Source organism: Pangasianodon hypophthalmus, chromosome 14 (genome assembly GCF_027358585.1).
Source record: "Pangasianodon hypophthalmus isolate fPanHyp1 chromosome 14, fPanHyp1.pri, whole genome shotgun sequence".
NCBI lineage: Eukaryota > Metazoa > Chordata > Actinopteri > Siluriformes > Pangasiidae > Pangasianodon > Pangasianodon hypophthalmus.
The window spans coordinates 2,661,407-2,687,800 of NC_069723.1; the positions used below are offsets into that span (position 1 = coordinate 2,661,407).

The following is a 26,394-nucleotide window of genomic DNA, read 5'->3' on the forward strand; positions in this document are numbered from 1 at the left end:
AACAGACTTTGCATAAAGAATCCTCTGTTTTTATGGAACTAGAAAAGGTCAAGTATTCCCTCTGTGGCTCTGACAGGAAATTTGGCAGCTCTTCAGAGACCGTGTAGACCATGTAAACACCGTCCACCACCTCTCACCGACTGTCTTCTTTCCTTGTCATAGGACCTGAAATCTGAAATCCTTGGCTGATTTTTTTCTTCCTTCTTCCTTTTTCCTTTTTTTTATTATTTATTTGAATGCATGTTCACAGCATGAAGTTCTCACACCCAGCATATGCTGTGTGTGTGAGTGTGTTTGAACAAAATATTTATCCACACTTGACCTTGATTTAATCATAAAGATGTTTATAGTGAGACAGCCAGGCACCGGGAACGTCTAAACATCTAGGTTATCAGGTCATAGCTTGACAGCTTGAAAAAATGTGTTAATGTGGAAAGCAGCAACGTTAAGGTGGAACATACAGAAATGTTAATGTGGAATATAATGTTAATGGGAAATACAACAACGTTAAGGCAAAAACACAACAATGTTTAGGCAGAATGAAAACATGTTAAGGCAGAACAAAACAATGTTAATGCGGAAAACGACAACGTTAATGCGAAAAGCGACGACGTTAATGTGGAAAGCGACAACGTTAATGCGGTAAGCAACAACGTTAACAACGAAAGAGACAACGTTAATGCGGAAAACGACAACGCTATTGCGGAAAGCAACAAAGTTAATGCGGAAAGCAGCAACGCTAATGCGGAAAGCAACAATGTTGATGCGGAAAGCAGAATCGTTAATGCGGAAAGTGGCAACGTTAATGCGGAAAGCAGCAACATTAATGCCGAAAGCAACAACGTTAATGCAGTAAGCAGCAACGTTAATGCGGAAAACGACAACGTTAATACGAAAAGCGACGACGTTAATGCGGAAAGCGACAACGTTAATGCGGTAAGCAACAACGTTAACAACGAAAGAGACGTTAATGCGGAAAACGACAACGCTATTGCGGAAAGCAACAAAGTTAATGCGGAAAGCAGCAACGCTAATGCGGAAAGCAACAATGTTGATGCGGAAAGCAGAATCGTTAATGCGGAAAGCAGCAACATTAATGCGGAAAGCAACAAAGTTAATGCGGACAGCAACAACGTTAATGCAGAAAGTAACAAAGTTAATGCAGAAAGCGACAACGTAAATGCGGAAAGTGACAAAGTTAATGCAGAAAGCGACAACGTAAATGCGGAAAGCAACAAAGTTAATGCGGAAAGCAGCAACGCTAATGCGGAAAGCAACAATGTTGATGCGGAAAGCAGAATCGTTAATGCGGAAAGTGGCAACGTTAATGCGGAAAGCAGCAACATTAATGCGGAAAGCAACAAAGTTAATGCGGAAAGCAACAACGTTAATGCAGAAAGCAACAAAGTTAATGCAGAAAGCGACAACGTAAATGCGGAAAGTGACAAAGTTAATGCGGAAAGCAACAACGTTAATGCGGAAAGCGGCAACGTTAATATGGTACATACAGTAACATTAATGCGAAGCATAATGTTAATGGGAACAACAACTTTTAGGCAGAACAAAAACATGTTAAGGCAGAACACAATGATGTTAAAGCAGAACCATGGTGGTGTTTCTGCTGAAATCAGATCATTTGCGCATATTTAGTGTTAATGAGGAAAACAGCAACATCAGTGCGGAACAGAACAATAATTAACGGAAACACAAATACATCAAGGCAGAACATAACATTGTGCTCACGCTTCCCACTAGACTGGTACACCGGTGCAAGGAATATTCCTTTAGTTCGTAATCACTTACAGTACATATATGTTACTGACATATATAAAATAAAATATACACAATAAAATATCCAAATATTACAGTACAGTAGTCCTAAATTGTAAATCTGGAATTTAAAACATGTAGCGTGGTTAAGGCTTGAGGTCAGAGAAAGTTCATAATGTCTTTTTGGAGTCGTTTGCCCAAAAAGTTTGGGAATCCCTGCATTAATACCTGTCTTGGATTCACACTCCTGTGTCACTGATACATCTCTTAAATCATAAAAAGTAAATTGTTAGTAATTCAGAATAAACATTCATCATTCATGGACATTTACTCTTCCCTCTGTCATTTAGATAAAATTCCTTTATACCTCAATTACCACCAATGCTTTTCTTTAGGCTTTACATCATAGATTAAGTGAACACCAGACTTGTGTTTTGTTATTTTATTCAACTTAATACAGAAGAATTACAATTTAACACGTCTTAACTGGTTTGTGTGTCATTGGCGCCCTCTGGTGGACAACAGATGATATTTCATGTGTAGTTTTTTTTCGCCACCAGATGTCGCCATTTCCTCACAAATACAGCAGGTCTGTAGCTCACTGCTTTTGTCATCTCGCCTGTTTCAGTTGGAAATGTCACCTGTCTCCTACAAAACAAAGAAAAATACTTTCAGACCACACAAAATTAAGCATGTAATGAAAATATTTTCTAGGCCAATACATAAAAGTGGCTCACATCAGCAATGTGGGATTTTCAAGCCGAAGTCACACCTCCGTTTGCAAATTTACTCCCATTAACAACAATTAAACACACACACACACACACCTACCTTATGTTAAATAAAGTTAAATTTAATATTGTGGAAAGTGCATGAAATAAGTTAGTCCCTGCTTTCACTTGCGTCGTAGTAGCCAACTGGTCGTTCCCTCACCAGCTTCTCCTTTTGTGAAGCATCTACTTGTTAAAATTAAAATTTTACAGTAAAGTTGGACAATAAAAGCATTTCAGATCTTTGCATTGCTGTGTCTGGGGTGTCTTGCTGCGTAGACGGTTTTGGATCCTCTGCAACAAGGGAGTTTGCTATGGAAAAGCGACGCTTTCTCTCTCATACAGAAAGCACCCAGTAACCTCACAGGCCATTTTTCTCACCTGTGGCCTGTAACATATTTATTTGTCTGCTGTCCAGATTCTGATCTGCTAACATGTGGACAGAGGTGCTCCTAATTCAGTGGATGGTATATGGCCGTGACAGAGCAGCCTCATTGCTAATTTGGCTAAGTATGTTTCCCAGGTAGTTTACGCCAATGGGCTCTCTAGAGTACCACAAAGACATGGTGTCCATCTCACTCTGAGGTTTGTGACAAGGATGGAGGTAGAAAGATGTTGCATTGTGGTGGGTTTCTCAAAATTTTGATCATTTACTTTATATTTATAGATACAGTTGGGGTCGCCATGGCAAATTATTGATCCGAGTATTTTGATTTGGCACAGTTTTTACGCCAGATGCCCTTCCTGGTGCAACCTTCCCCAATTTTTATCCAGGCTTGGGACCAGCACTGGATTGCACTGTCTTGCGCAACCCCAGTGGCTGGGGTTGGGACCCTGGCCAGGGGATCCAGAGATCAATATATATACTAATATAATATAATAAACACTGTTAATTCAAACTATTTACATGGCCATCATCTGGGACAGGAGGCATTGGGGCCTTGTTGAAGGTCAGTGGTTCAAGAGGAAAAGGTGGACGTTGGCTCCAGACGTCCAGCACAGCAGCTTGTCCCAAAGTATTCAGTCAGATGTTGATGGCATGGGCAGGATGCCCGAAAACCAGATTCCTGAGCAAGGGACGACACGTGGGACGCCCTGAACATCACCCAAAAACAAAAGGAGTAAAACGTATGGGTTTATTTTTTTTCTCAGTGTAACCAAGTAAGAGTACTTTTGTATATTGCAATAATACTCAAGTAGAGTGTAAATACAGAATAATACATTAATATAGTAACGATGTACAGTTATTAAAAAGATAAGCATTTGTTTGATTTTACAGAATCACACTGGTTGGATTTTATAGCATTTGAGAGTGAACAGGTTTTCTTCTTCCGCTCTCTGAATCCTGTGATCCGAAAGTGTTTATGCAGGACAGGAAAAAGCGGGACGCGTTGGAGTCTGGATGCTATCTGCTGGTAGCTTTAAGACATTACAGACTTCCGCATTTCTTGAATGACATTCATTGCCATTATGTTCGAGATAAAGTACTAACAGTAAAACATATTTATTTATTTATTTATATTTATGTTAGATTTATGCTTTACATGTACACAATTATTATATCTGTATTTAAATGTGCTTATAACTAGTCTAGACATCAATTGTTTTCAGATCAAACATACCGATATACTTTCCCTAATCCACTCTGTAGGTTAAATAAAGTTTCAAATTGACAAAATAATTATGTAAATGTTTGCAAATGTCAGCTTGCTAGATAAAGACTGCTATTAAATACGCCTCTCCATATTTCTGAACCTGCATGGACATGCTGTTATCTATAAACAGATTAAAAATCAATCTTAGCTCCATCTTAAATCCGAATCGCCGTTTTTGGAAAATATTAATTTTTGCTGAACGGAACGGAATATTGTTCCTCAAAGACACTAATTTTGCAAAATGTGAAGAATGTGAGATTTTGATTGACGTTTTGGCATTCCTCTGACCTTTGACCCTTTGCTCTCACCCATGACAAAAACCCAGCTGAGACCTGTGATTGCTGCTTGCGAAACTTCCTCTCTCCTCTGGTGATTTGACCTCTGAGAGATGCGTGACCTCTGACCCCGATCCACACACCAATCGGAGGTCTGCGTGAATTTGGGAAGCCAATCAGCGTGCAGAGTCTACAAACTGAGTAATATTACATAACCAGAGACAGAATGTGACATCAGACGGGAATTAATAAAATAATGCAGAAAGGTTTGTGCATTAACACACCACACACACACACACACACACACACACAGAGTCTGTCAACGACGGACAACATGAAGACACAAAACAAATACTGAAATTCCAGGACTTTCAAGCAACAGCTGTCCCCTTTGACACACACACACACAGACACACACACACACACAGACACACACACACACACACACTTTTAGCCTCTAGGTGTTTCTCTCCTTTCTTTCTCTGTCTCTCTCTCAAGCACTCCTAATTGGCCACACACTGAGTAATGTGACCAATGGGCTGCTGTGCTGGCGTTCTTCTGTGTGTGCCTGTGTCAGTGTGTATGTGTGTGTGTGTGTGTGTGTGTGTGTGTGTGTGTGCGTGCGTGTGTGTGTGTGTGTGTGTGTCAGGAGCTGATCAGGGTATCTCAGGCTCCCCTTGTCCTGTACAGAAGAGTTTTTGGAAGACTCTGACTCGTGTTACACTTGGACCTACAATTCTATAAAAGTTTAGACTTTCGACTTGTTGGACAAAAGAAAGACGAGCGTCCAGAGGAGACCAGCGAGGTGAGAGACACGATCTCGCAATACATTTACAATGGTGGAGGAGAACTTACGTCAAAATAGAAATAACTTTATGAAATATGAAGTATGAACGTACTGAGAAACTTTATGAAGTTTTAAACTATTGCACCAAAACAAAACGTTAAGAAATTGAAAGTATACGCATATGTTATAAAATTAGCATGAGTTCCTTTTAGAAAAAAAAGTGCTTATAACAATTTTAAAAAAAAGTATGTGGAAGAAAGTTTAACTATGTGTAAAAGTGCAGATAACTCAAAAACGCCTGAACAATAAGTATTCAAAGATTAAGAGAAATGTCTTGCAGTTGTAACTCTCGAATCAATTAAAGAAAAATTTTAAATGGTTAGAAATGTTCCAAAAAATTGAAGCAGAGCTCAAAATTTCTCAAAGCTGTAGTATTTATAAGTAAAAAAAAAAATCTCTAGTAGTCAAACCAGTACTCAAACAATTAGTTTAAAAGAAAAGTATAATATAGTAAAATATTGTCTAGTAAAAACAGTAAGTCTCAGTGAAAAAGATGGCATCTTAAAGCATATGTATATTTTGTTATCTAATTGTATTTTATCTATATTTGATTTATTATGTCTATAACAATGAAACAAACCCTTAAAGAACAAATGAAACTTTTCACATTTGTAAAATGTAAAGTATTAAATGTTATAACTGAATATTATAATCACATACTGTGATCAATGCAGCATATGGGGTCCTAGGTTCAAGTACTTAAATACAAATAAATATTACACACCGATGTGTAACGTTAACACTCAACTGCGCATTAACATACATACTGAACTTAATATTAAGTTGAATATTAAGTTAAAAGCTAATGTTTTGTTCTTGTAGTTCACTTGAACTGTAAATGTTCTGTTTATGAAACTAAACCAAAGACAGAAATGTACTGAAATGTTAAGAAACTTTATGAAAACATGTAAGATTTGAATTGAATACTGCTTAAGAATCAATATTATCTAAAAAAAAGTTAATTTTATGTTGACACTTAATTGGAATTTAAAAAAGTATAACACAAGTATGAATGTTACATCCTGACTAGTTATCAATATAATTTCAACTTTATAGCAATACTTTATAGAAATAATGGAATCCTGCCAGCCAATCAAGAATGAGTATTTTCCCTAACTATGATATCTATCTTAGATGGGGGAATGTTTTGTTAATCAATCTCAGTTTGTAATGTACATCCGGCAATCTTTGAAACTGGCATGAGTTCAAGTTTTTTCTTTTTTTTGTCGACAAGCACGCACGTGTTTAGTTAAGTATTAAGATTAAATAGTGAGTGGTTTGAGTGGTTTGAGTGGTTTCCCCACTTGCAGTTCACTCAGGTGTGAAATGTGCAGTTTATTGAGCTGAACCAAAATAATGACGTATGTTAGCTAAATATAGTGGTGTCTGAAAGGAAGGGTGGAGGAGGAAATGTCAATAATGTAATCAGGAAATCAAAAAATGACACGTATATAAATCTATAAAACAAATATTCAAAAATTGATCAATTCTCAAAAACATTGTGTAAGTAAATATGCTAACTTTTCCAAACTGTAGTACAAATACAAGTACAAAAATATGACATATATGGCACAAAGTTATTATATATACATACATACATACATACATACATATACACACACACACACACACACAAACATATATATATGATCTGTATCTGCATGATTTTATGCATTGTGCTGCTGCCACATGATTGGCTGATTAGATAATTACATGAATTAGCAGGTGTACAGGTGTTCCTATTAAAGTGGATGGCGAGTGTATACAGCATACAAGAGAAGTGAGTTCTGTTAGTGTATCAACTCTCAATAATCGAATTATTTCCACGTTGACAAGTTGAGTATTTCTTCTTATGCACAATCAAAAACAAATACAAATACCAGAAAGACTAGATTGAAAATACAGACTCCAATGTAGAAACTCAGTGCAACAAAAGTGAATACACCTGTGATCACTGACACACAAGTTAGAAAACCTGTGATCATTGAAACAAAATTGAGTACATTTGTGAACATGGTTATAAAATGACCTGTGAACACCAGAACTTTCTCAGTTTTTGAATTATGGGCTTTATGTGGAATTATGGGCTTCCACATGGAAAAGAGTTAGCAGAGGAATTGAAAAATCTGATTGTGTCACTTCGCAAAGATGGAAAAGGATACCAGAAGATTGGTGACCAACTAAAAATCAGTCTAAACACAATTGGGATTAGTAACAGTAATCAGGAGGTATAGAATGAGCCATAGCACCACTTCAGTGGCAAGTGCTTCAGACTTGGTGTAAGAGTTATCAATGGAAATCGAAGTTCCTGTGACAGTTCAGGACATTGAATAACGTCAACCTCTATGGATAGCGTCCAAGAAAAAAAAAAAAACCTTGCTCGCTCTTGAGAACGAAGCTGCAAGATTAAACTTTGCCAAAGAACCTGAAAAGAAACCTGATGAATATTGGAAGTACATTCTTTGGTCAGATGAGACCAAGATCAATTCGTTGGGCTCAGGTTGTGTCCAGGGTGTTTGGCGTGAACCTGGCCAGGACTACCACAGTGAATACATAGTCCTGACAGTGAAGCACAGAGGTGGGAGTGTGATGATACGGAGCTGCATGAGTGCAGAAGGTGTTGGGGAGATGACATTTATAGATGGCACCATGAAGGCCTGTGGATATACCAAAATACTGGCTGAGAAGATGACTCCCAGTCTCCAGAAGCTTGGCAGAAGAGGAATATTCCAGCATGATGATCCAAAAGCACACTGCCAATATCACGCAAGAGTTTCTAAAGAAGAAAAAAAGTTAAACCTAAAAAGTGACCTGGCCAAATATGCCGCCTGACTTGAATCCAACAGAACGCCTTTGAGGTATTTTGAGGAGAAATGTAGAGCAACACACCCCTTCCAGCAAAGAGCAGCTGGAACAATTTGTCATTTCTCCAGAAATTTGTGCAACACTGGTATCCTCCATACCGAGGAGGATTGAGTCTGTCATCAATAATAAAGTTAGACATACGAAGTATTGAAAAAATAAATGATTTGAATCTCAGAAATGAAAGGTGTATTGACTTTTGCTGCATTGACTTCCTACTGCGGGGCCTGTATTTTTAATATAATACCTCGAAACTGTAAGTAAAGCAAATACCCGACTGTTCAACTTAAAAGTAATCCAATTACTGTAAAGTGCTATAATTTTTGGCATATCAATCCTACCTGCTTTTGTTTTTCTTTTTATTTGCCTTACTGACATTTATTTAATTGCACCTGTTGAACATGAAGCAAGTGAAACAAGAGTTTCTGGTTTTTAAGCTCAAGTTAAATTTGGACTTCTTTCAAACATGTCTTAAACATCCTGTTGGTTTGGAACACTCTATTCCCAAATCTGAAGGCGTGGATTCATTTTCAAGTACAGCAGCTCTGACAGTAGTTCTTCCTGTATTTCTTGCTGTGATTGTGTAATTACTATACACTGATGTGCTTGATTATCTACGTTATCATTTCTATAGTAACAGCTCATTCACATCGACTTACATGGCAGCATATAATAATAAACTGACGAAGAAGAATTGTTATTTAACAAAGAAAAACATTGATATGGTGAAGCTTTCTGTACGAAGATGTTTATTTGAACATTGATGGAAGGAGTCTCCAGTTTCAGCGCTTTGTAACAGTCATGCAGGACAGAGTAGTTTCTATTTGCGATTTCTCAATAATGTAACATGCTGCGTTTTTTTTTAAAAATTTATTATTATTAACTTCTAGAGAGAAAAAAGTTAATAATTATAAATTTTAAAAAAACTGGCGAAGGAATGACTGTTTAGAGCTGCTATGACGTTAACGATAACTTGTCTCATTGACGTTCCGCAACATTAAACGGATAAAAAAAAGTATGTTATACATTAATGAATTCCAAACGTGACAAGAATCTTGACAAGTTGCTGTGGTATAAGAGGAATAAAACACTTCGGAGTGTGCTGTTATAGGAAACTAAATGACTTTAGGGTGGTAACAGTGACCCTGCTTTGCATGGGGCCACATCACGCTACCATGTCATGGATTATTTTCCTATAACAGCACATCCCCAAAGTTATAGAAGTTTAGTTTCTTGATGTCTCTTTGTCTTTAGTATGAACATTTCATAGTTCGTAGTATTTCATAATATTTCATAGTAGTAGTCGAGTGGTGATTAGTTAACCAATGATCTGTGAATGTAGTGTGAAAGTTGTGAGTGTGTAAATTGGTGTATGTAAAGATGCATATTCAGATTCGTAGCTTCAGGAAATTGTGAAATTTACTAAATTACAAGCCCACTTGCAGATCTGATTAAAGACTAAATCCCATTAAGGACTATCTGATTAAAGACTGATTAAGGACTAAATCCCATTGTTGCATTCAGGTATAAAACACCTTCATATCTAAGGATAAAGGGGCGACTGTCTTTCCCACGCTACAGTAACTAATCACGTTTGATAAATAGGTTACGAAGATCAGTCAGTAGATCAGGCAGTATTGACTACCATTGTGTGTTTAAAAGAGCACCTACAGGAGCGACTCTTCAGGCTAAAGGTGAAAATGCATGTGTGTGTGTGTGTGTGTGTGAGAATCGCATGTGTGTCTGTTGCCTAGAATTTTATAACTTTACTCCAATTTATTTCAGAATATCAGGTTTATGTGTTGTATATAAGTCTATATTTTGATTTTCTTTTCTTGTTCCTAGGTCTACACAGTGAATAAACATGCGTTTATATTTATAATTATAAACTAATTTTTATAATTAGTTATAGGATATACTCAGTACAGTTCCCAAGATTTTACTGTTGCACTTAATTCAGGGAAAGACTGATCACGCACAACCCGATTATCCTACAGGTATACTGTATATGCAGTCATTTTCTTAAAATGATATCAAATCCATCTCATAAACTATGATAAGAGTTAAAACTCTAATTAGACTAAATGTGAACTGTCTGAATTTTGATATTAGTGAGCAACTGTGAATGGTGGGAATGTTTTTAAAATGTAGTACAAAAAAATAACATTAAAAAAGGTAGTACAAGGTCATTTTCTTTGCATAATGTAATAATAATAATAATAATAATAATAATAATAATAACAGAAGTAAGGTAGGGCAATGGTACATCATGGTACGGCAATATAACTGCAAATGTTTTAAATCTAATTGTTAGAATGTATTGTGTGTGTGTGTGTGTGTGTGTGTGTGTGTGTGTGTGTGTGTGTCTGTGTAGGTGGTAATTGTTTGACATATTTTTAAAGAGTGTATAGAAATTCTCACTTGGCCAGAGGAAAGAAATTTCCTCATGACTGACCACACACACACACACACACACACACACACACACAATCACACCATCTAAGACAAACCACTGATCCCCAGGGCAAGAATTCTGCATGTGTGTGTGTGTGTGTGTGTGTGTGTGTGTGTGGGAGACACTCACATGGTCTGCTGAAAGACAATGACCACTTTGTGTGTAATAAGTGGTACAGTAATTTATAGATAATACCTTTAAAGATGAGCATTTCAAACCAATACTGGAACATACACACACACACACACACACACACACACACACACACACAGCCAATTCAGATAGACACCTGCAGCCCAAAGTTTCCATTCACGCTCAGGGTAACAGCCATAATAGTGAATCGGTGACTAAACAACACACACACACAAACCTGTATTATAATCCTGCATTATACATTACACACGCTAAAATAAATGTATCACTATGAGTTCATGCAAAACACACACACACACACATGCACACACACATGCACACACACACTAATATATGCTTTAACATATACATCACTATCTATTAATGTAGAACACACAGACAGACACACACTATTACTGATTCATGTGTAGAACACATACTAGCATGCACTCTCTCTCTCAAACACACACACACACGCACACAGATCATTCATATAGAACACAAACACCTTTAGATAAGGGTTCATAAGAAGATTTAATAAAGCACATCTGTAGATTTGTATTGTAAGAAATAAAACTCGAGGCATGCTGTTATAGAAAAATAATCCACAACAGGATGGTGTGATACAGCCTGACTCGAATCGGACTTACTGTTACCACCCCAAAGCGGATTATCTTCCTATAACGGCACGTCCTGAAGTGTTTTATTCCCTGGAAAATGACAGCAATTTGTCAGTGATTAAAACTGTTAATTTCTTAATGAATGACACATTGTGCTTTTATCCATTTATAGTTATATTTATCATTGTGGGACGTTAGTTGAAGTTAATAAGACAAAAATAGCTTTGTAACAGCTTGTCATGTTACAGAGAAACCACAAAGCGTAAACTCTCTGGTATAAAGCATCCTGACTGTTACAAAGCGTTGACACTGGAGACTCCTTTCAAAAAAATATTTAAAAAAAAAACTTACAGAAATTTTTACAAAATCAATTATTATTTATTTTACAACATCAGTTATTATGCAATTATTATTATTTTTCTTCTTTTTCATAAATAACACCACAATTTTAAATTTGTTTATTATTAGACTTAGATTATGTGACGTGTCGACATTACACGTGCTGTAAAAACAATAACGTATTAGAATGAGCGCATTAATATAAACCTGTGATTTGATTACTGTCAGAGCTGCTGTTATAGAAAATGAATCAACACCTTCTGACGTATCAGATTTGAAAATTCAGCCCATCATTTTATTAACTTATTAACTAATAAATAATGTAGCCTAACAATGGATCAAATATTATAACATACAATAATGAAAAAAGATGTGATAGAATAGATCAGACGTATAGATTGGACAGAGGTCTAACAGTATAGAGCGAATACTTGTCCGGCATCATGCCTCAGAGGCCTACAGATTTACACGAGTCCATTTTGCCGTGATTTTTCCACGCTAAGCGAGTTCCATGCTGTATGGCCCAGCAGGCGACCCGGGTAAACATTAGCTCAGCTGCGTGTGTCTGACAGATGCCGAGGAGCAGGGTCAGTCGTTTCGCTCTTTTTTTTCTACCCTTTTTTCCATCCGTCACTCTCGGCTCGCCTCCACAGGCCCTGCAAGAGGGACTACTCGGAAACCAGGCTTGAGAACTGTCGAGCGCAAGCAGCAAATTGTTCAGGAACACACAAGAAGTAATAAAACTCAACAACATGCTTAGCAAATGTTAGAGAGAGCTGGAACAGGGTCAGCAAACGCGCTCGTAATGCTGTACACAGTGGTCAAATTGTGAAAACAGTTTAAGGGGGGGATGACGGGTTCAAACTGTGAGGGACCCACCGGACTTACCATGGCAGACATCAAAAAAGTCTAGCTGCATGAGAAAATAATGAAGCGATCACTTCCACTGCAGGTTTATATTAATGCGCTCGTTCTAACGTTATCGTTTCCGTAGTAACAATTTACTCAACATAAACTGAATAAACATGTGCGTATCCGTTGATATGGTGAAGTTTTCGTTAAGGAGAAGTAAAGCTGTTAAACTTCAAGAGAGGAAGAAAAGAAGAGGCAGGTGAGAGAACGACTGTTTATAGCTGCTGTAACGTAAGTGAGAACAGGAACGAACTTGTTTTGCGGATGTTCCACAACGTTAAAAGTAGCTATAGCGGATAATATTCAGCTTCGTCGTTGTGTGACGCAGTACGATGCAAAGCAGAGTCTTTTACCACCCCAAAGTTCATTATGTTACTATAACAACGTGTGTTTTATTACTCTTATACCACAACAGTTTGCAAGCAATTGGATTTTATTACTAATAAAACATCACATCCTACTTATTATCAACTTATAGTTACATTTTAACGTTATGTCTCCGAAACAAATTAGTTCCTGTTATCATTTACATTATAGCAGCTATAAAGAGTCATTGATTATTTTTCATTATTGTGTTGTGTTTTATTCCTTACTTGAGTTTTCCTAAATTAACATTATTTACTGCACCATAAACTTCAGCCTTGATAAATAATGTAATGTAAGTAACAAAGGCATTTAGCACGTATTATTTAACATATATTTAATGAAATACACAGGCATTGGAAAATGTTTATACAACCCATGTACAGCAATTTGCAAAAATGAAGTGACAGCATGTTTCTAAATGTCGATCATTTACTGAACTCTGGTCTCCTGGAGTAAATATTGCAACTTTCTTCAGGCTCTGTTCTGAATTTTGTCAGTTAACAACCACAAACGTGTTCATGAAGGTGTTCATATTGTTCATATCTTATCTTTGAGTCAAGTAATGCAAATGCTAGTTACTTTGTTATCGTTATTTATGGTGTATTAATGCAGAAGTTCATGGTTAAACATGTTAAATTGCATCATTTAAGGGAAGCTTTAACTGTTATCTTCACACCTTAAGTGATAAAATGATGTTATTTTAAGGGAGAACTAAAAGGAAGATAGCAGGTTTGCACATATAATTCGTAATATATGAAGCTCAGCTTAGCACTCTATACTAAAAAAACTTTCAACTTTAATATCTACTCAAGTCACTTCTTGAAAACACATTGTAGCACTGTAAAGACATTTTTGTGGAATAACAAGTGATTTTAAGTTATAACTCAAAAGGTATGAGGAAAACATGACTCATAAAAAGTAGAGAAATTCATACATATAAAGATAAGAAGCTATTTCAAAAGTCCCGCCCCCTTATTTATCTCGAGCCGTCCAATTGGGCCCACCCCCTCAAAACATAGTAGTAGAAAGATGTTTCATAATCAGGCATAAAAAAAATTCGGTGATCATAAATATTGATTTGTAACTGCACAATGGATTTGTAGGTATAATAAGAAGACTGGACTTAAAAATCTGTCACTTTCACGGATCACAAACGAATTCGTAAACTGGACTTCCGTAAAAATGAGTTCAAATAAGTGTCGATAACAGCTATATGAGTGGTGTGTGTGTGTGTGTGTGTGTGTGTGTGTAAAATCTGTAAATTAGAAATTGACAGATTTAAAGGTAAAAAAGATATATTACGAAGCCCCGCCCCCTCATTTATCTGGAGTCATCCAGTTGGCCCCACCCCCCACAACATTAGAGTAGTGAGATGTTTCATAATCAGTCATAAACATAATCAAGGATTCGTAAATGCATACGAATGTAGCCGTACTCACGAAACTTTCAGAGTTACGCATTTATGAATTGAAGCGTACGTGTCTTATTGTTGCATTTCCAAACTACTTAAAAGAATTGTAGTGAAATAATAAAATAATAGATTCTGGATTCTTCAGTCACGTTATATGATCGTAGATCAGATTTCAGATCAAGGCCAATTTTTCAAGTTGTGTTCTTTCTAAAAAAATTCAGTGGGCGTGACTTTGACGTACTAGCTACATGAGTGCTGTGTGTGTATCTTGTGTGCAGTAACTTGCTGAGTAACAGCAGACTTGCTGAGTCACATATGTTACGGCGTCTCAAACACACACACACACACACACACACACACACAGGCACACATGCAAAGAGCCAGCATTGGTATTCTTAGCACACACAAACAGCACCGGATACACTCAGTGTGTGTGTGTGTGTGTGTGTGTGTGTGTGTGTGTGTGTGTGTGTGTGAGTGAGTATATTAGGCTCCCTCTGCAGGACTTGAACAAAAACTTTGTAACGGTCCATTTGGAAGGAGAAATTCTGAGGGCCATAAACATCCTCTCTTCTGTTTTCAGGTGACACAAATGTGACATACTTTTAATAGTTAGTTTCTTTTTTTTTTTTTTTTGGTGGGGTGAAAGGGGGCGGGGTTTCACACTGGGCCTCGTCGTCCAATGAGAATGAGCGAATTTGTTAAATAGTGCTGTGATGGTTGATACGTAGAGATACACTGAGTTACAGAGTTACAGTGCATCCCTATATAAAGTGGACAGAGAGGACTGAGGCACGAGTGTATGTGTGTGTGTGTGTGTGTGTGTGTGCGTCCCTGCACTGGCAAAACACAGAGACACTCCAGCGTACTGAAGGTATTTATTTATTTTTTTATTATTAACACTTTCATCATAGAATGTCAGAAATCTAGTTGTTTCTAGAATATTACAGAGTTCTTCAGATGTTTTCACTGAATTAAGTTTAAAATGATTTTTTGAAGGATGAATGAAATGTGTGATTGATCAGTGCTGACAGGTTGAGCGCTACTGTGTAAGAGCAGAGAGAGAGAGAGAGAGAGAGAGAGAGAGAGAGAGAGAGAGAGAGAGACGGCACAGGGAGAAAAGGTCAAGAAAAAAGAAAAACAAAGTTTGACAGAGAAAGGAAGAAAGATAGGAAAACAGAGAGAATGAGAGAGAGATTGACAGAAAGGGGACGTGATGTGGAAGAGAAACAGGAAGACAGACAAAGAAATAAAAGAAAGAGAATAAGAATTGGTAGGGAGTAAGAAAGCCAGCCATTGGGACAGGGCAAAAAAGAGGAAGTAAAAGAGTCAGAAAGACAAATAGAGACGTGCAGTGAAAGCTGAAAGAAAGCATAAATGAAGAGAGAGAACCTGTAGGATGTGTCAAGGAAAGAAGAGCAGGAAAAAAGGAGAAGAAGACAGAGGACGTAGAAATGGAGAGCAAACGAATGAATGAATTTGTATAGACAAAAATTGTAAAAAGATACAGCTGGGGGGTGGCAGGAAAAAAACAGAGAGAGAAAAAAAGAGAGAAGAACAGAAATAGGAAAGACAGAAATCACAGGAAATGTAAAGAAAAGAAGAGAGGAAAAAGAAAGAAGAGAATGAAGGGGAGAGCCAGTGAGAGGGTTAAGACAGGAGACACTGGGAAGGAAGGAAAGAAATAAAGTAAAAAAGGAAAGAAATGAAGAAGTGAGAGAACAGAGAGAGAGAGATCTTCTGTCACCCTGCAGCTAGTGTGTCACATGAAGGACTGTACATGAGACACACACACACACACACACACACACCTGCTTGCTCCCCTCTCTCAGCAGTCTCAGCTCTCTGTCTATCGCCCTCAGGGCATCATGGGCGTTTTGTGTGAAAGTTAGAAAGAGAGAGAGAGAGAGAGAGAGAGAGAGAATGACGAAGAATGGATGGATATTCCTGAGTAGTGCATTGTGTATAACTGTGAAGTGTGTGTGTTCAAGTCAGTGTGTATAAAAGTGAAGTGTGTGTGTGTGTGTGTGTGTGTTCAGGTCAGTGTGTATCTGATACCTCATGATATGTACATGTGTACTAGTTATACTGTTAGTACTATACTGGCTATACTATACTAAACTCTACTATATTAAGCTGGTTATATTACACTATACTGTATTAAACTGGTTATACAGTACTGGTCATATTACGCTATACTGTACTATACTGTACTATACTATACTATACTATACTATACTATACTATTCTATATTGCTTATACTAGTTATATTATACTAAATTAAACTGTACTATACTGGTTATACTGTAGTATGCTATACGGTTATATTACACTACACTATACTATACTATACTATACTATACTATACTGATTATTCTATATCATACTGGTTATATTACACTATACTATACTATACTATGCTATTCTATATTGTTTGTACTAGTTATATTATACTAAATTGTACTGTATTAAACTGGTTATACTGTAGTATACCATACGGTTATATTACACTATACTATACTATACTATACTATACTATACTGATTATTCTATACCATACTGGTTATATTACACTATACTATACTATACTATATTGTTTATACTAGTTATATTATAATAAATTATACTGTATTAAACTGGTTATACTGTAGTATACTATACTGGGTACACTATACCATACTGGTTATATTACACTATACTGCACTATACTATACTATACTATACTATACTATACTATACTATACTATTATATATTGTTTATACTAGTTATATTATACTAAATTGTACTGTACTGTAGTGGTTATACTATAGTATACCATAGTGGTTATATTACACTATACTATACTATACTATACTATACTATACTATACTGATTATTCTATATCATACTGGTTATATTACACTATACTATACTATACTATACTATATTGTTTATACTAGTTATATTATAATAAATTATACTGTATTAAACTGGTTATACTGTAGTATACTATACTGGGTACACTATACCATACTGGTTATATTACACTATACTGCACTATACTATACTATACTATACTATACTATACTATACTATACTATACTATACTATACTATACTATTCTATATTGTTTATACTAGTTATATTATACTAAATTGTACTGTATTGTACTGGTTATACTATAGTATACCATAGTGGTTATATTACACTATACTATACTATACTATACTGTACTACACAGTTTATACTGATTATACTATTCTAAACTATATGACATTGATGCTGTCCAGGTACTGTGGTATTGTGAAACGTGACACTGGTTTATACCGGTTCAGTTTATCATATCGTTACATATCCCGTTGATTTGCATGCAGCATACATGTTCCTGTAGAGCAATTTATATCAAGCTATTTATGGCTTTGCTTGTTTTACACACACACACACACACACTGCCATAGGTATTTCCTCCATAAGATGCATCATGGGATCTTCACATGATGTTTAGACCTTAAGCAAACACACACACACACACACACACACACACACACACACACACACACACACAAATACACACACAAAACAACTTCTTTCTCTCTCTGTCTCTCTGTCTCTGTCTCTGTCTCTCTCTCTCTCTCTCTCTCTCTCTCTCTCTGTCTGTCAGTTAAATTCAGCATAACTTTATTGGCCAAAGGATCTAGAACAAAGCAGAGACACTGTCCTTCTTTCTCTCTATCTGTCTGTCTGTCTGTTCACTCTATTCTTGTCTCACTCTCTCAATTTCTGTCTCACTCCTGTCTTTCAGATAAAAACACAGCTTTCAGTACAAATCACTTCTGCAGTGTTACACTCCAATGTCCCAATTATTGTAGAGAAAAGAGATTAAATTTTACGCATGCACACCCACCCACCCACGCACGCACGCACACACGCACACACACTCAGACAGACACACACACACACACACACACACACACACACACACATGCTGGAAAACATCACTAATTAAATTACCTGCTGATCACAGAAGTGCAGAACCATCTCCTTCTCACTCGCTCTCACTCTCTCTGTCTCTTCAGGAAATTAATTTTAGTTATATTCTATTATCATCATTTAAATTTTTAAGAATGCAGCAGAACTGATTGCTGACACATTTGTGTTAAAGTTAACCTGGAGAATGAGTTTCAGTTTTTTCTAGATTTTCCGTTGCCATCATCAGACTCTATTGTAATGTGATCAATGTTACAGTGGAAAACTTTATTATACATTTTTATAATACTAAATACATCACGTTGGTGCAATATGAAAAGTGCTCACATAATGGGAAAAAAAAGATTGAGATAATGAAAAAAAATTGCTAATATTGTGATCTTAATATTATGTAATATGTTTAAGTATTTACATTATTTTTAATAATTATAATGTGAAAATATCTCATATTTAATGTAAAATGTTAGTATGAAAAATCCAAAAAACTTAATTTACAGTGACATTTATATTATATATTATAATTTTATATATAGTTTAAATATATTATAATATTAATGCAAGCAAAAAAAATCAAGTGGGGAAAAATCAACTTATTATAATGTTAAAAATGTTTCATTAGTACAGTATGCAAAATAATGTGGAAAAAAAGGTTGAGTTAATATATTGGAAGAATGCTAGTATTATTTAATGTTAGTATAATGTGAAATACATTACAAAAATGATATAAAATGGTTTACAATGAAATTCATATAAGATATAATTAAATTAATATAATGCAAACATAATTAAACATTAGTTATTGAATGTGAGAAATGTGTACTTTATGCACCATTTTTGAAGAACGGTTCCTTTCAACAAGTCAAGTTTAGACAATATTCTAGCAGTTTCTGATGTGTTCTTGTCATCCGTGTCGTCCTCTTTGAAGACGTAAAGCTTTAAGTAGACGCAGTGATGCTGAACGCCGTGATACCGGGTTGTGCTTGCTATCATACTCTGAGTTTACTGTATCGTTACAGCTCTTTAATTTGCACACAGCGTTGTTATACAAAAGCTTTTTTTTTGTGAGGAAAAAAAAACTGTTTGCTTTAACACCTGTAGGTGTGAAATGTTGCAGAAATGATTGGAAGTGAAGTCTCACAGCAGAACATGGTGAAAATGAGCAGGGGCAGGGTCATGAAGAATGTGTTTTCATTGTCAAACTCTTTTTGCCGGTCTTGACACAGTGAGGGTCTGTTTAGGTTTCCTGTCTCTTAGATTTTTCTCCTGAGACAAAACACCAAAGTAATTTTAGTGATTAGTATTTGAATATGTGAAAATGTTATTTATTGATTACAGCTCAGGTCAATACAGTCATAACATCGAAACTGTGTTGAAAAACTCACACCCACCCTCTGGGTCCTGGACCTTCTAACCAGCAGAACTCATTTAGCCTGAATCGGCCACCACACCTCCAGCATACAGACTGTAAGCATAGGGAACCCCCAGGGCTGTGTATTAAGTCCTAAGCTCTAGACTTTCTTCATATACGACTATGTTGCCTCCCAGAACCACACCGCATCATCAAACTCGCAGATAATTCTCACTGGGGATGATGAGACAGCGTATTGAAGAGACGTGGCTGATCTGCTGGTGTGGTGCCAGCAGAACGACAATAACTGGAGAAGTGGAAAGGATGAACACCTTCAAATTCCTTGGTGTTCCCATCAGTGAAGATCTCGTCTGGTCCTACAACATGACACACCTATAATAAGAAACATCTGTACTTCCTGAGCAGGCTAAAGATATTTGACGTGCCTGCCCAGGAACTTCTACAGAGGTACCATTGAGAGCATTCTCACCAGTGGCTTCACAGTCTGGTTTGGAAGCTGCTCGGCTCTTCATCGAGAACGTAGAACTGCTCAAACTATCGCAGGAGCAGCCTAAACATCACTGGAGGACATTTATAACACCAGGGTCACCATGATATAGCATTATGGATTGACAGGCCATCAGGCTTGTTAATGACTGTCACACACTGCCACTAACGATACACAATATCGCTTTTACTGTACACGTTTACCGCAACTGTTTTTTTTATTTTTTATTACGCTATAGCCTACCTACCTCATATTAGTACTTGTAGTATATATCATATCATATCATACTTGTAATATACAGTATATCACACTCCACCTTACAGTGCAACACTTTCTGTACAGTGTTGATGGTTTATCGGAAGGAATGCAGAACTTCCTTGTACAGTGTAACTGCCTGTTTTATTGCGCATATGACAAACTCTCAAGTTCACTGTTAAGATTTTAGTAGCGATCTCAACAAAGTCGTACACTGAATGACAAGATCTGAGAACAAATATAAGCATACAAGCATACTAATGTATATTTTACACTATTATGACTAAGTATATTTGAAAAGAAGTGCACTAGTATACTTTTTACATGCTCATATTTGTAAGCCCACCTGAAGAGAAGTACTCTAGGTGCCAAATAACCTATTAGTTTACAGTTAGGAGTATTAATATGAGTATGAAACATATGATTCTAGTAAGCAGATTCAAGGTTTGCTTATTTAAGGTCCCCATTAAAATAGTTTTTCATGTGAGCAAGCTTCAATCCAGTTTACAAATCTGTCCAGAATACATTTTTATCAACCGGTTGTGATTCAGATTTTCGCACCATGTGGTTTAGACAAACTCGTTGACCTTATTTTCTTAAATCTGTCAGGTCCAAATCATCATCTTCATCACCCCCTACCCTCCCCGTTGGCATGGCAACCAGCAGCTCATCATCACCGCTAATGAAAACCAAACCTCAGCAGCAGAGATTGGTCAGCAAGGATGGGCGGAGTCTTATGCGCAGCCCTGCCTCCGGTGTACGGGAAACATGGATCGGGGCGTTTAAGGACATGTGGGGGGCGTGGCTTTCCCTGCGTTGGCGATGGGTGGTGTTAGCATTCTGTGGTTCCTTCCTCCTCCACTGGCTTCTCTTTGCTGTACTGTGGTATGTCTTGGCACGTGCCAATGGTGATTTGGGCGTGGACCATGACAACCCGCCACCCGGGCATACACTGTGCGTCAAATATGTCACGGGTTTCACTGCCGCCTTCTCGTTCGCCCTGGAGACCCAGCTGACCATCGGATATGGGACCATGTACCCCAACGCCGATTGCCCCACCGCCATTGCCCTTCTTGCCCTGCAGATGCTGCTGGGGCTCATGCTTGAGGCCTTCATCACTGGTACGTCTTTTTCAAATTATATTCTATAAACAAGTTTGAATGATTTAGATTTTTTCAGTGTAATGTTGCTTTTTAGGATTGTTGGATGGTACTGTGTGTGACATCATACTCTGCGTTCAATTTTCTGTCATTAGAAAGTCATTGTTGTAATAATGTTAATATCCAAAATGAACTTCTTTTAAAGTGAGTATCAGAATAAAATTATATAACTCATATTTTCATTATTTCTGAAAATAAGTTCTGTTAAAATTATATGTATTGAACAATGCATGTTTATAGACATTTAAAATACATTTTAAGTATAAAAGTTTGCAAAAAAACAGTCTATTTTTCCTAACTTTGCTGGATAATTGATCATTGATATTGTTAAATATTAAGAAAAACCTCTAGGTATTGAATAACTGTACATACACTGTAACTTATTTAAACATTACAGCTAGCTTATAACCCGCAACACCAATATAAACAAAAACCATGCACGGATTCTGTGTAAATGAGTTAATCAGAGACTTTTCTCAGTGACTCAACATGTGTTTGTCAGAAAACGTGGAAGTTTAAGTTTAAACTTGGCTCATGGCTTTTGTGCAACAAGCAAATCTCTTCTATTTAAATTAAGGCAATAGATGTGTTGAGTTTTATGAAACGTGTAAACCAACGGCTGCTGAACAGAGAGATCAAATAAATTCAGGCTAATCAACAAGAAAATTTGACTTCAAATAAAAAGAAAATTAAATAAAATCTTAATAAATGAAATGAAATTTGATATATATGTAAATGTGTAAAAGTGTAAAGTGTCTGATGTGAATATTACCTGAAGATCTTGACCTGTATCTGCATGATTATATGCATTGCACTGCTGCGACGTGATTGGCTTTTTGGATAATTGCTTAAATGATCAGGTGTATAGATGTTCCTATTGAAAACTTGTTTTAAAGCAAATTAATTTTTCCCCCCTTCCTTTATTTTTCTTCTCTCTCTCAGGTGCATTTGTGGCTAAATTCTCTCGTCCACAGAAGCGCTGCAGTGGAATCTTGTTCAGCCCTAAAGCCGTGGTGTGTGAAGTCGATGGTCAACGTTGCCTAATGTTCCGTGTGTGTAACCTGCTCTCGAGGCCGCTGGTTGACGTATGTGTGAGTGCCGTGCTCTATGAGGAACAGGACGATCACACAATCCGCCAAACCGCCCTGGATTTCCTGTTGGATGGCTTGGGCTCGCGACCTTGCCCCCTCTTCCTGTCACCTTTGACCTTTCTCCACCCCTTGACCCCAGACAGCCCGCTGATTCGTGCCATGCCCCCTTCAGGCCAGTCACAGTTTGAGCTGGTTGTGTTTCTTTCTGCTTCCCAGGAGGGCACTGGATCCGCCTACCAGAAGAGGACGTCCTACTTGGCTGACGAGATCCAATATGGCCGCCGTTTCACCAAAGCGGTCCTGCACGGAGAACGGCGGAACAGCGCTCAGGCCATGCGCTATTTCGACACGCACATTTGCCCACTTATGGGACCCAACACGTACAGCAACTCTCGGGACAAGGAGTGTGTGGTACAGGTCAACGGCGACGGTAACGATGCAATGGAATAGCTGTGTGTGTGTGTGTGTGTGTGTGTGTGTGTGTCGTCCATTTTTCCTCATCCAATCTGTGCACATGAAAGGGCATTTCACTTGAGAACAACACTCATATAACTCTTACATATCATTCCATTAATGCTAATCACTAACTAGAACTTGGTCAGATGCTAATCGCTAGCTAGTCCCTGTCTAGTTGCTAATCACTAGCTAGAATCTGACTGAATCCTAATCAAATTTCAAAACATCAATTTAAAAAAACTCTTATTTCACTCAATGGAGAAATTCTGTACTAATTGACAGACACGAAATTGCTAGGAGGACCCAAATGGATGCTAATCAAGAGCATGGACGCAACCAGGCACTAAACACAAGCTAAGTTCTACCTAGCTAATCATTTACAGTGATGACTTTCTTCAAGTTTTTTTCACACATCGTAAAGATACACAGTGAAACCAACAGCGTTTTATTCAACATCACAGTCTGATTTCTCAGATGTACCCCCTGCAACAGCCAGAAACTATACCATTTTGCATTTTCCCTTCTCCGAAATGCATCAACTTTGAAAATAAGCTCCTTCATGGAATCGAGATTCAGAATGGAGAGAAAGCTGGAGCCACCTTCAAGGACTGGATTTGAGCAACACTGTTCTTCTGAATCCACATCACACCATCCGGACTTGAAAACGAAGGAATAGCATAAAACGGGGATGAACATTTACTGAAATATGTGAAGTTTTGAGAATTAACGATAATAAGCGATGATTTTAGAGTACACTGATGATAGCTAAACACTAAATACTACTGCTTACAGGCTATAAATTAGCATCAAGGTGCCAGGTGATTGTGGTATCAATTAGCAAAATAGCATTAAAATATTAAAGCTTGGAAATATGCAGAATTGTATTAGCTAGCCACTTGAGGAAATGGGATCGCAGGTATATTTTTTTTCGTGGGGATTTTTTTTTTTTTTTTGTAAAATTCACAAAAACCTAAGCAACATGCTTAACTTTGAGTAATTAGATCAATTCTTTCTAAAAGTAAATAATTATACATGACACTAAGTGCTAATATACCATGCTATTATTAACACATAAGCTAAGAACACTGTAGTGAATTTTATTTTTTATTTTTTTCCCATTTACTCAAGTGGCGAAGCCTGGAAAGTTTGTTTTAGTTAGAAACCAAAGTCACATGAGACATTTTTTCCCACATGAAGGACGAGCAATTAATGGAATCTGCACCTAGCTCTGCATGATTATACTGATAGTCGCACACTGTATATTATTTTTTATTTTCCTATTAAAACCTAGATAACACTGTGCATTATTAAAGTACTTATCTTCTCTGAGGCTTTGCTCTGAAGGATTTTTATGAGCAGAGGTAAATCGTTAGGGTGTTATTTTTTTTTTTTTTCTCTTTAAGTAATCAAGCTAATATATCCTGTAAATCAGAAATCAGAGATTTTTATATCAGTATTGGTTATGTGTGTAAAACGTTATGATCCCTAAGATCTTTTTTTTTTCTTTCGTACCAAATGGAAGACGTTTTTAAACACCGACTACTGTTTGTACATTAAACTGTGTGGAAGGGCCTGTGTGGACTGTGAAAGAAGTACCATCATTTTGTAACATATAACATGAAATATGAATTAAATAATATTCTTTAAAAAAAAATGCATTTTAACAAGTTTTTTTGCTTTTTTTTTTTTTTTTTTTTTTTTTTTTTTACTGCTTAGCACCAAATGGAAAATAGAACTACATGATGTTTGATTTCGTCCCCATTCGCTGTCCAGAAGACAATACAATATAATAGATATATGTACTTATATATGCAGCGTGATCAGTCATGATGCATCATCTTCATCCATGTCAGCTTGGTGTAATATTTCCCAGCAGCGTCATGCAATTCTGTCCTCAATGGCCTTCCATAACACACAACACCAGTGATGGGCAAACTACAGCTCCAGCTAGTTTTACCCACTTGTTAAGGGCAAAAGGAAATTATTCAGTATTCAGTATTCACCACTTTTCACTTGTGAGCTGCTAATTTTAGTACTTCTCCTCATTCTTACCACTAGATGCTGCACAACTCTACACTAATTCATTCTCTGGAGAATAAGGATTGGAATTTTTTTATTTTCCCAACAAAAACAGCCAGGGGAACCTGTGTGAACGGTTGACGGAACAACTGTTATAACACGAGTGATGAGTGATAAGCAAGATGTGTTGTTGTTAATAAATAAAAAATTGCTGTTGTTGGCAAATCACTGTGGCATAAGAGATTTTATAATAAGACTTTCGAATAATTGTTTTAGGAAAAACAATCCATTTTGAAGTGGTAACAGTGATTATATTCATATAACACCACAACACTAAGTGATTTATTCTTTAATTATAACATTCTATCCAAACATGAGGGGAAAATAGAGAGAGAGAGAGAGAGAGAGAGAGAGAGAGAGTGTGTGTGTGTGTGTGTGTGTGTGTGTGTGTGTCTTCTTAACTTTGGCCTTATTGGCTTTCCATAATGCCACTCAAGTAATTAGCATTGAGCTGAGCTATATTTATCTGAAAAGTCATATATTCATAGTTTGAAGATCTACACATTACTCACAAGAAGTAACGGTGTGTTATAATTCATTATGATGTTCATTATAAAAGTGTCACTTTTTGTCTCAAAACAACACCTTAATAAGTTTTATTCAATTTTATCCCAAATTGGTGCCGTAACTCACGTAAACACTAAAACACTTTACAGCAGGAGTGTGTTCAGGACACTTGACGCCTTAGTTTTAATAACAGAATGACATGCTGGATCCACTGAGAGTTTAAGTGTTAAGCATTTTCAAAATGGCCAACGCTGTGAGCAAGAACAGCGGGTTAAAAACGTCAAGGCGGCCATTTTGTGTTGTGAAATCGGTAAGTGTTCCTGTTGGGAATGTTCTGGCAGCTCGGTGACGTGAAGTAATCTTGCTTTTACACTTATTTTACATTGTTACTGTCCTACAAACATCCAGGAAGGGATATTCTAACATGAAAAACGATTAACGTGGTTTAATTTACTAATACAACATCCAGGGAAAACCAATAGGTTTACGTTAAACGTTTTCACCCCATAGAAAACTGTTATAAATAAAACGCTTAATGTGACTTAATATATTAAGACAGTGATATTGGAGGACCAAATTCAGTACGCAATTGTTCACAATATCAGCTG

General features: G+C 36.8%; 1 protein-coding gene across 2 annotated transcripts; it reads left to right on the forward strand.

Moving 5' to 3' along the window:
- Positions 1-5,097: 5,097 nt before the first annotated feature.
- Positions 5,098-25,444, forward strand: kcnj13 (potassium inwardly rectifying channel subfamily J member 13). 2 transcript variants are annotated; one of them, XM_034310943.2, is made up of 3 exons: positions 5,098-5,275; positions 21,103-21,614; positions 22,596-25,444. In XM_034310943.2, the coding sequence occupies exons 2-3, from the start codon at positions 21,146-21,148 to the stop codon at positions 23,192-23,194; spliced, it is 1,068 nt and encodes a 355-aa protein (XP_034166834.1). In that variant the 5' UTR covers positions 5,098-5,275; positions 21,103-21,145; the 3' UTR covers positions 23,195-25,444. The 2 variants fall into 2 exon arrangements, with proteins under 2 accessions (XP_034166834.1, XP_026799101.1); XM_026943300.3 differs by lacking the exon at positions 5,098-5,275 and adding an exon at positions 15,146-15,288.
- Positions 25,445-26,394: the final 950 nt, after the last annotated feature.